The 12578-nt window shown below is 34.8% G+C and overlaps 1 protein-coding gene across 1 annotated transcript in view; it reads left to right on the plus strand.

Moving 5' to 3' along the window:
* CYP7B1 (cytochrome P450 family 7 subfamily B member 1) overlaps nt 1-12578 on the plus strand; it is a 193620-nt gene that overhangs the window by 166517 nt on the left and 14525 nt on the right. The window contains exons 2-4 of the mRNA XM_073331022.2: nt 1903-2039; nt 8911-9501; nt 9947-10153. Of these exons, the coding sequence (XP_073187123.1) occupies nt 1903-2039; nt 8911-9501; nt 9947-10153 (935 nt within the window). The remainder of the gene's footprint in view (nt 1-1902; nt 2040-8910; nt 9502-9946; nt 10154-12578) is intronic.

Genomic DNA, 12578 nt, shown 5'->3' on the forward strand with positions numbered 1-12578 from the left:
CTCACGTCTTTGTGATAGCAAAATGTCTCCCTGATGTGATCCCACAGACTTGGAGCATTAAGTTAATTTTCCCCTGGATTTCTGAGCAGCATCTTTTTTACCCCGCGGAAACCTTGTGAGGAATACAGCTTTTGACCGAATGACAGAGCATGGAGGGTGAAATTAGATGCATTAAATTAAAATATGACAAAAAGCCTATCTAAATATTTGTCACAATGTTACTTGTGCGGTGTAGTGTCCACCCCAGGAAGTGAAAGCAGGCTATTGCTGGGACTTAATAGCCTGGAAAAAAAAATTGGTAAACCATCCAGATTCCTTACAAGCTTTGAGAGGATAATTGAGGGTATGGTGTAAGATGTCATAGTTCCAGGTTTGGTGAGCCCTCTGTCTAATCTCAGATTAGTTCTTTTCCTGTTTTCATTTTAAATAGAATTAACCATTACAAAGTTTTCTTTGGTCCATGGCCATTTTTGTGCCACTTGAACAAATAATGCTGGTACTGGCCACTAGAGGTTGTATGATACGTTTGTTGGTTAAGTAAAGTATAAAAGAGAAATACCCCGTGCGCGCACACACGCACACACCAAAAAAGTCATAATATCTGATGCATATTTTTAGGCTACAAAAAATATTTCCAATTGTAGTACAGCACTTGTGAAAGGAAAAAAATATTATCCCAAGCTTGTGTTCCGTTAGTATAAAATGTAGGAAGAGATCAAGTCATATGGCTTATTTCATTCATATGCATTCATCAAAACGAGGTTTTAATTTTTTTAAAGAGCTAAATATTGATATGGCACAAGTATGTGGGTTTTTTTAATTTCTGTTATAACAGTTTATGGAAAAATAGGAGACTATGATTGGGTTAACCCCGCTACACAAAAATCCATGCTGTGTATGACAGTAGTAAAGCTTGTGATCCCTTGATCTTTGATGAGATTCAAGCTAGTAAATATCTTGTGATTAATCAGAATGAGTTGTTCTGCATGTAGTATAAGTCACCTTCACAGATGGGTTGTAGAATCAGTTGTTCGTGAATATTTGTTTTAATCCTTTCTAAAACAGACTTGCTTTTTGTGCTCAAGTCATATTCAGGCAACTAAATATCAGTACTAAGGGAGGAAACATGCTGTTATGAATAGGATGGTAGGTCAGCATTAAAAAAGGAAAAAAATAATAACTTAAAATGTCACTCTACTATTGTTAAAATATAAGCGATACGCAGTGTATGCTTCTCATAAGTTGGCATATATAATTATATGGAAAAGCAGTTATAAACCATTCACATAAATGTCTGTCTTACAGGTAGAAGAAGAACTGTAGAGAGACACATACTAAAAACTGTGTTAAGAATTTGGTCATTATTATTCTGATTTTTTAAAATGCTTAGTTAGAATTATAGCATTTTGGGGTATAGGTAGAGTATAAAAAATCTATACGGCTACCTTTTTCTATGGTCTGTCAGCCTCCTAATTACTTAAATCCATCATAATTGCCTTCTGATATAGTTTACATTGACATGCAAAATACTGTGTGAGAGCGCTTTTGCTATGACACTTTCATTACCACATATCTAAGGATTTTCTATAGAATGTAGATTTCCATAGAATCATATATAACGTTATGAGATTGATAGGAAGACATTGTGCTGTGTAGTAAAAGCACCTCAATTTCTGTCTTATTTCTCATAATCGCTACAGTAAGCCTTTTGTGCACAGAGGTGTGATTAGATTTAACCTGCCAACATATATGAAGAACTTTCTCTACAGTACATTTTATATTGAGAGTGTGTGTGTGTGTGTGTGTGTGTGTATATATATATATATATAGTGTATGTAATCAAGTGTATATGAGTTGCTATCATGCCAAAGTTAATACCCTTTTCTCTAATGTTTTTAACAGGAGGACCGGAGAACCCCCATTAATAAATGGTTGGATTCCTTTCATTGGGAAGGCCTTAACTTTTAGGAAAGATGTTTTCAAATTCTTGGTATCTCAGCAACGAAAATTCGGAGACGTTTTCACTGTATACGTTGTTGGTGAGAAGCATTTTACTATTTCTCTTGACTTTTGTGTCAATTAAATTAATTATTAACATTTTTATATTTTATTTATTGAAAAGCCTTTATCTGTACTTATTACAGTTCTAAGTTTTAGAGCCATATGACCAATGAAAATTACTTTGGAAATGAAATACTTTAATGTGTATTATATATAATCACAACTATAATTGTGTGTGTGTATACATACACACACACACAGTGAGTTAGTATATGCACACATGTTATGCCAGCACATATAATATAGGTAGATAGAATATTTACTATAGATTGTGTTTTCTATAGAAGTGAGAACTAATGTAATCTTAACACTGCATAGGAAAACATTAGATCAAATTTAGAAAACACTCATAAAAAATTGTACAGAATATATTTTTTACCCACTTCTACATCTGGGTTGACATGAGCACTAGGAAGTGAGTGATACATTGACTCATTGATACAATCAGGATTAGAACATGGAAATTTCCTGCCTAACCATACGTCCTGACAATAGCATAATAATAGAGTCTGAGATAATGATCTGAAATACAGTAACTTCAGCACTTTATATTTTCTTAATTTTATGCCTAATCTTGCACTGGTTTACATTCAAAAAAATCACCTTGATTTCATTTGTAAACTTTGGGGTATAGGAATGTAGGATGGCCCCTAATGCTTTCTTTATATCTTTTAAAATGTGTAGGTAGATAGACTCAGTTATTTAATGGGTCTTTTTCTTCTCTAACTTTTGTGATCCTAGTTCAAATTAACAGTTTTACAGTAGCATGAATTAACACTGGTATAGTGGAGGCACTCTCATTTTTTCTACCATTCCCATATTTTTAGGGAGTTTCAGAACAAAATGTGAACTTAATGAAGTCTGCTCTATAATGTCCCAGCAGCAGGGAAAGGTTTTATTTTTAGATATTTAAATTTTTAAATAAAAAAACAAACCATTTTTCAACCAGTTTCAAGTTATCAGTTTACAAACAGGATGCGCATCTTTGAAACTCTTTCTCCGTGTAACCAAAAATTGCTTAATTTTTAGATGTGCAATTTTACAAGCTGCAAGTTTTGTTATCTTAATTCATTCCTTTGCTGTTTTGAAACTTAAAAGAAGTTCTTTCATTTATAAAGTGACTACAGCACATGCACAGAAACTACTTTTGGTAAAATACAGTCTTTACTATTGTTCATATACTTTCATAGTCTATAAAATATTGGCTCCTTCTGAATGCAAATTAATAATAATAATAACTCAAAGCAAGACAGCCCTAATGAATATACTAATAAAATTGGGTAGAGTTACACTTCAGAACTTGTGTGTCAATGGAACATTTCTTTCTCTCTCCCTTTTTCATATTTCAATATAAGAAAAGGGTTAGTGATTTAATTTGTTAAAGTAATTTGTGATTGAGATTTAAATTAACAAATCCCATCTCAGTGTGATGGTAAAAATTCTGCCTTTAATCCATTTTCTCATCCCTAGATATTGTACAGAGGGATTCATTGATTAATGCAATATGTGCTTAAAATAGTGAAGCAAATAGAGTGAGTTACACAACTAAATTTGTCCTTACTTTGGAATATCCCAAGTTTTGTGAATTTATGTTACATCCGTGATATTACTTTAACGTCACTTTCTATAATTCTGTATTGAAAACATTGAATTCTGAGAGTTCACTAAAGAAAAATAGTAGCAAACCCTCTTGTTTGTTTTTGCTTTGTTTCGTCTGGTTTGGTTCTTTTATTTAAAGCTTAGTTAGTACTTCATATCATAACCTTAGATACCAAGACACACTGGATTTCATGATGTTTTAGTGATTTGACAAAGATGATGTTTGTGTGTGCAGCAAACAGAACTTCCCCTGTTTTATATGTACTATCATTACTTTACCCCCTTGGTGGGTGAATAAAGGTCTTGTCAAAAAATTCTATCAATATATATTGTTCTAATTATCAATTCTCAAAGTAGTTCATTTGGAAAATGTGGAACGATGCTTGGAGTTTCTGGCATTGCCCCGTACCGGTAATGCGATTTCACTGATTGTACTTTCCCATGTGATGAGCAAATGATTGTCATTCCGAAAAGTCGCAAGGGACATGGATGTCATCTTAATAAAGAAATTAAAAAGCACATCTTTCTCTGAGAAACAATGTAAATTCCTGACCTGTCGCAGAAAATAGTTCTCTAATTGGTTTTGTGTGGTGGTGCAGCAGAATCGTTTTCCCCAAACGTCATACCGGCGAAGCACTACTGTACATCATTGTCAACAGTTCAGCAAAATCTTCCTAATAAGAGGACGATTACGTAAATGTGATAGTCTTTTTTTTTTAAAAGAAGAGTTGTTTCTATATGATAGTACTTCTAAACCCAACCGTTTTACTTGATAAGGATCAAGAACAAATAGACAGCCAGCTAGGTAAAAACTTGAAGACCCTTGAAAAGTCTTTCAGTTGTTTTTCATGATAAGACTTTTTGTTTACTTTTACTGATATGTGATTAGGAACCATACTGGATGTTGTAGTAGTATATTTTTGACTAACCAATCTCAATTTTAAAGAAGATAATCTACATCTTATAGATATTATACTGAGTACGTTTAGCTTCTTCAAAAGCGCTCCTAGTACATTTTAAAAAATTTATATACATATATACCATTAAAAACTTTTCAATCCAAAAATAGAAGAAAAGTAATTTATCTTACCTATTTAAGCACTGAAGTCCGTTGCAAACATTATTTTAATAACTTACATCATTATTTATCATATGAAGTGCTTGTCATTCATAATTAGCATTAAAAAGGGCCCAGAGTGCATTATTATAATAATTTCTTAACTATCATACAAATACTGATTTATGTGCTAGGATTCACCAGCAGTTGACAATTTTCATATCTTCTACATCAGTCTTTTGTTCTGAGGAGACTGTGTAAGCTGAACGGAGATATCTTAGACATTCTCAGTAGTGGCTGTAATAAAAGCTGAAGGATTGGGAAGAGAATAACAGACATGTCCACAGATGGATAAGGAATCTGAAGGCTTTTACAGGAACAAGTTAAATATTCAGCTATTTTTACTTGTTTTTATGCTATTAAATAGAAGAGTTTACTCAGTTTACTAAGCTAGGAGGAATTTGCGCATAACTTTCCTGTACAGACACGTCTTCTCAAATGGTTGTGAAAAAGGATTTTAGTGTCCACAGACATTGCTGAACAGCTACAAAGGACTTTTAAATTGTTACAGTGGATTCTGTATAAATGGATTTAATATTTAAAGCCACTACTTTGGAGAGCTTGTGGTCTGTTATCCTGCACTTTTTAGCAGATTTGGGAATTGGCTCCTACAGCTAGTCAGATGGAAGCTGTGGTGAGCACCAAAATTTTGGTTTCTTTGTTGATGGCATGGGTTCACTTGTGAGAGGTAGCTCCTGAGGGTAACTGAAGTGGGAGGGCATTTGGGGGCCTATTAAAGTGCTGAATAATGACTCAAAAATGTAGGAAGACCTGCATTTGTTAGTGCCTGTTACAACCAGTATGTGGACACTACTCTGTAGAAGGGAAAACAGAGCCCAATGTGGGAAATAAAATGATTTAATTTTTTTATAAAAAAAGAGAGCGAGAGATGCTTAATTAGCCCATGCAAAAAAAAAAGTTTATAATCCTAATAGTATTTACAACTTAGTTGAAATCAGTGAAGTTTGTTGATTGGTTTTAGATCCCAAAATGCTGCTGAGGGGTTCTATGTAGATAGAGGAGATATTTTTACATTATTATACCAGATAATTGACAATATGTTACAGACACAAAGTGGGTGAGGTAATATCTTTTTACAGAAGTTGGTCCAGTTTAAGATATTACTTCACCCACTTTGTGTCTCGAATATCCTGGGACCAACACAGCCACAACACTGTACACAAATATGAATACACTGTTAAACAGGTATAGCTATGTAGTTCTTCTATTTGCAAGTAGGACAGAAATCACTAAAGGTTCCAGTTGCTAGTAACACTTCAACCGTTTTATAACCACAACTAGTGACCTATAGGTTTTGGTCTTTATTGGAGGTACCTTAACAATTTGCACATTTTTTTAAAAAAACCAGCAATTTTTGCCTTCTCTATGTATGGGTTAAACATCCCTCATTAGAATTTTGTAAATACGGTAACAGAGTTCTTGTGTCATATATTTCTATACTTTGTTGACTTTTTGGCAGTGACGTGGCCTGGAAGCTGAATTTGACTTCTCAAAAACTGAATTATATTTTGGCACTTTTTTATCAGCTGGAAAATAAGACTAATAGAAATGTTCATCTGTGGCACACCCTTAATCATAGAAAATTCTGAGTGAAGTCTTTTCTTTCTAAAAGTTTGTAATTACACTAACATTGAATAAACATTGTTTTAAGATTATTTATTAAAATGATGTTGTTTACTTGAAGAATCATTTGCTTAGAATCATGTTGCTTATTTTAAAAAAAATATCAGAATTGATGTGCATTTGTTAAATGTCTGATTAAAGATCACAAAGAAACTTGTATTTTGCATGTGATATAAGCAGATGGTGCACAGATGGTTTAAATTAATATTAATTAAAAAATCTTAACTTAAAATTGTTTACCCTGTAAACTCAAAGTTGGAAAGCTAGCTACCTTCTTTAGGGTTAATAGCGCTCCAGTATACTTATTAAAAATCACACCAAAGGTTTTTATTTCCAGCCCTTGATCAGAAAGATGGTGGCCTCAGTAAAGGGCCTTGAAGAGAAAAGGTATAAGAGCTGGACTGGGGAGAGTGCTGAAGGTTGGCAACACTCAGATCTCCAACAAAGATCTTGGGTATCCTGGAGTTACAAGGTTAAAGAAGCGCTTATTCTGAGTTTGAAAATACATTCACGTCCTGCAGTCTAGTAAGGGAGACCTCTTATCTAGTGACTTGAGCACGGTCAGGAAACCTCATTTCTGCTCCTGACACTGCCACTAGCCTGCCATGATTATTTTTAGAAAAAGAAAGGTAGTAACTCTAAGACCCCAATGCCGCATTGTTTAATTAGTGAATTACATTATAGTAAAACAAACAAAGAGTAACTTAAAAACACTCAAAAGTGTTTCTTTGACAAAGACCTTGGATGGAATTCTGCGTTGATATGTGTTTTGTGCAACCCCATTGATTTCAACAGGAATGTAGAAATCCAATATGTACTCATAATTACCACACCATGGTATATGTATCCACAGTCAGAACAGGAAATAACTATGGAATCTCACATACCACTATATGTTACCGAGGGGTAATTGCTGACTTTTCAATAGTGGCTACTTTACGTACGCAGAGCCAAATTCTGTCCTCAGTTACACATGTGCAGCTCCCATTAAAGTCAAAAGGAGTTTTACCCATTCAGCAGGGCAGAATTAGGCCTCAAATCTTGGAAGGATTGTTCCTTTTCTTCTTTTATAGTGTGGATATTTCACTGAATATATGTACATTATAATGAGTACCTTTTTTTCTAATGTATGCACAAGTTAAGACTCACAAACCTTTACTGTAAATTTAAACTTAGCATGGGCCCAGCTATAGTAAATTCAGAATTAATTTATTTTGGGGGCATTATTTCTTTTGATACCTGACAAATGATCAGCAGTTTGAATTACTCTTCACTAGTAATTGACCTTGGGGGAAAGAAGCTACAAAATTAACCCTAAAACCATCTCACACAGAAAAATAAATGGAATATTTTTAAAGGAAGTAAAAATGATGTGAATTCTCTCTCTAATGTTGCTATCAATTCAGCACTATCTCTTTTGATTATGAATGTAAGAAAGTGTGATACAGTATGTTGTTAGTGCATTCTGATACGATAATAATGGGTTCTCTTTCTTTGGGATTAGTTTAAAATCAAGATAGGATAGCATACTCTCCAAAATACTTTTCCATTGTTTTAAAACGATGGTATATTGCACAGCAAACTATTTTTTAAAATAAACCACAAGGTTATAATTTGTTGATACTATAATAAAGCTGCATCATCCTGTTAAATTTTAAAAAGTCAGGAAAACATGAAGAAGAAAACAAGACTGAAAAAGTATTTTACTTGTCATGTTTTCTTTGGGCAATGGGAAACCTCACGGGCCCTGATCCTACAATGGACCTTCATGTAGATGGTCCCCTGTGCTCATTCATGGTAACCCCCATTGATTTCAGTGGGCTTTATAGAATCATAGAAATGTAGGTTATCTAGTTCAGAAGCCATCTAGTTCAGCCCGCTACACTGAGGCAGGACCAAGTGTATGCTGGAAGGTGTGCAGCGCTCATTGTAAAATTGTAGCCTTGGTTGTTAGGACTAACCTGATCCACCTAATTTAATCTCTTCTGCTTGAAGAAAAGCAGCATGCTGATATGTTAGCATATTTTCCACTTCACCCCCCTCAAGCTATTGATATATTGCCCTTTCAGATGGAACTATTTGTTCACTTTTTGCCATTAAAAGATATCTAAAGATGTATAGTTTTCAAAGTGCTTTTGAAAAGCATAATAAAGCTATATTGTATTTTTCATGAGTTATGCCAAATTAGTAAATGATTCAGATGACTGCAAAGTACCATGATTATGTCGCCCTCTACTGTTCAAACAATAGTTCGTTCTACGCTTGACCTCCCTCATTTTAGTCTACTACAAAAATAAAGTCTCTGACTTTTTAAAAAAACAATTGTAATCTCTCTCTCTCTCTCTCTCTTTTTTACAAGTAACCTTTGAGGCTTTCTATGTGCTTATCACTTGAAACACTGGGGGGAATGGCTTAAATTAACATTGAATATTAGTAGTAGGATCACAAAAGTACTTATCTGTATATGTGGTTCTTTTTCTTCTGTTCAGGTAGATATATTACCTTTATCATGGACCCATTCCAGTATGTTTATGTGATCAGAAATAGCAAGCAACTTGAATTTTATGAATTTGCTGATAAAATGGCGTCAAGAACTTTTGGCTATCCCTCTTTGTCAAATTTCCCAAAACTAAACGAAAATCTGCATCGAATATACCAATACCTGCAAGGCAAGCCTTTGGACATAATTTCTGACCACATGATGAAAAATCTCCAGCATATATTTGAATGGAAATGTTCACAAGCAACAGATTGGAAAACAGAAAAAATGTACAAGTTCTGCAGCTTTCTAATGTTTGAAGCCAGTTTTATAACACTATATGGAAGAGATCCTGCTGCAGATGGCCACAATGTTATTAGTGAAATCAGAGACAAATTTACCAAGTTTGATGCCAACTTTCCCTATTTAGTTGCAAACATACCAATTGAGTTGCTAGGAGTTACCAAGAAGGTTCGGCAGGAGCTTATACATCATTTTTTACTTCGGAACATGGCAAAATGGATGGGAGGGTCAGAAGTGATCCAAGCCAGAAAAGATATATTCGAGAAATATGAGCTGCTCCAAGATTATGACAAAGCAGGTAGGAAACTTATGAATGATTGCTTGTCTAAAATAAAATAATTTACTATAGACCTTTCAAATAAAAAGGCAAAATGGCGACCTTGAAATTTTTTATGTTCTTTCTAATTGGCTAATGATAAAATATTTTACTCTGAAACAACCATCTATGATAATTGATTTTTTTTTTTTTTTGGCTGAGGTGGTAAAACAAGATACTTAATGGTGATAATGAGAGAGATTATAACTGAGCTGCATTTACTTCCCTTCTCTTCTCCCCCCACCCCCATTACATTTTAAACTATTCTCATTAAGCAGAAAATTAGACTTCAGAAGCCTATTGGTCCTCATTAGCATTCACTGATCCTTGGCTGGGTCTGTGTCCTAACATCTTTTAATTAGCACACTGCAAATCTAATCAGTGTAATAAACGCTATTAATCTTCCTTTTCACTTATTTTCTCCCAGCACATCATCTTGCCTTCCTGTGGGCCTCTGTGGGAAACACGATTCCAGCTACATTCTGGGCCATGTATTATCTTCTGTGGCACCCAGAAGCTCTTGCAGTGGTGCGTGACGAAATTGACCATTTGCTGCAGTCAACGGGTCAAAAGAAAGGGCCTGGATATTGCATCCACCTCACCAGAGAACAACTGGACAGCCTGGTCTACCTAGGTAATTTATTTTTATCTGTTGTGAAGAAAAGAGGGTATCTTTCTGCAAACTCACTTTATCACTCATTTCTGTTTACTGAGAAGGTGGAGGACACAGCTGCTTAATTGACATAATAACACCCATTTACATCAATTATAAATTATGTAGTTTATAGCTGTAGATACTCTCATTGCATGTAAACATTAAAGCCTAGGTAATTAACTATGCAAAGTATGCAAAAGGCTAAATCGAAGCTTTGCAATTATTTGAAAAAAGTTTATTTGCCTATTAAGTTGTTTGATTCTGAGCATCTGCCGAAGTGCTAATGCATTTTGGATACTTCTGTAGTGTTTTGCCAAGAAAGGCCCTTTCCTGAACTGAATAAAAGTAGTTAGGAAAATCAATTTGTGCTCAAAATGTAGTTTACTATTTCCAAAACCAGATTTATCTTTAGATATTAAAAAAAGCTTGTTTTGTTTTGTGGCTGCCTCAGATGTGTGTGACTCCTAACCAAACACAAGCAGACACATCTTTGCAAATGAGAACCAATATTTTTAGTAATAAAAATGAATAAAACCTTGAAACAATATGGAGAGTCTTAAGGGATAGGTAAGAAATTAGTGTCTTCTAGGTCACTGATTCAAATGTGAACCATGTTAGTAGACATAGAAGGTTGTTTCCACCCAGTGACTGGACTGGCCTTTGTAATGAGTTGATGGTCTCTGTTCATTTCCTAATGCACAAACACCTACATCACAAAAGCTAATGGGTTTGACTTTCAGAGGGACAAATGGCAGTCAGGCACCTAACTCTTAGGCCACTGAAAATGTCTACCATATCCTTTGACACAATGCTCCATTGCCACCAATTGGTTATAGCATGGACAACCACTGAAGGAGAACATAGAGACTGAAGTTTCATTGAAGTTAATGGAACCACTTCTGTGCTTGAAATTGAGCATGTGCTTAACTGCCCTACTGGATCAGGGCCTGAATTGCTTTTCCACCCCTTGAAGAGATCCCTTCAGGTTAGTGTTGAGACACAATAGGCAGAACAAGATGGGAAGAGTTTTCATTCTTTGCCCACACTGTACTTGTTTTGCAAATAATAGAAGCCTCTATTCTCCAGGACTGTCTTATCTGGCAAGTGTCACAAACCTTACATTCACTACTTAAAACTGAGTTGATTATCATAGAACAAATGTAAAATTGAGTTTGTTTTTTCCCCCACCTTTTTGGTACAGACTGATACTCTCATCATACTGTATATCAGCTTAGAAAGTTGGCTTCATTATAGAGTTGCTGAAGTCTCGTGGTGAAGATTTACTTTTATAAATTGATAAAGAACATTTGAATGTCCATGGAGCACATGACTTTTCCAAGCATGTAATGTATGTTGTTTGGGAACATGAGTAGAGCTACTTCATACCAAGGTTAATAGGTGCATGGAAAAAGTTACCAGGGAAAGAAGGAGAAATTTTAAATGAGGTCAAAAGACAACTTATTGTGTGTTTGGAAGAGGAAACTGGGTGATATGGTGAAAAAACAGGAAGACTGGATGAAGGAAAAGGAAAAGCATGTTGGGCCAGACAGGCTTATCCTGAACTTAAAATGTATGTCCTAATTGTATGGTTAGCTTTTTAGAAATTAAACAGTTTCATAAAATAACTGTTTCATCATTTGCACCCAGTGCCATTACGTATCAAACCAATTTAAGTACCTCACTAAAACCATTTGATGCAAAATGTCTGAAGAACAGTTCAAAAACATTAAATATATCATCCAAACTGATGTTCCTTGAAACCTTATGGTACCTTAGTACCAGTCAATTTATATGTTTGGGTGGAAGTGAGGGCATCAGATTCCAACTCGGTCATTTTTGTAACAAGTTTGATAAATTTTCTGATCAGATGAAGCTGAATGTCCTATGAACAGAAGCCAGCTTTCAGTTCTTCTTTCACTTTAGTCATAAAAGAACAGATACAGTCCCACAAAACAACAATAAAAAAGAGAAAAATCCACATACAGCTAGGTGCATTAAATAAATGCTTTAATGAAAAGTGACTCTAGGCTAATAATACATATGGGAGGAATGGGGGGCTGATCCAGTATTGCTTGCACACCCAAAATTCCCAGCTGCTACACTGACAGTTTTGAGTACATAAATAAAGCAGGATCAAGCCCCATCTGTACATTTAGAGCATTCTAACCATAGCATCTGAGAACAAGCTTTTCCCTTTTCATCTCACCCTTTAACCCAGTGCATACAGAATTGGGAATTCATCCCTCTGTTCCAACATGAGTAAGAGAGACCAGGTGGGATTCTTGTATGTGTATCACCTTGTCATCTTGCACTTGTTATTCTTTTCCTGTTCTAAATGTTCTGATTCCTGCACCCGTTTTGTCTTACTGTAGCTATAAGGATCTTTGATTCCTCATAGTCTGGA

The sequence above is a fragment of the Lepidochelys kempii genome, chromosome 2 (genome assembly GCF_965140285.1).
Source record: "Lepidochelys kempii isolate rLepKem1 chromosome 2, rLepKem1.hap1, whole genome shotgun sequence".
Taxonomy (NCBI): domain Eukaryota; kingdom Metazoa; phylum Chordata; order Testudines; family Cheloniidae; genus Lepidochelys; species Lepidochelys kempii.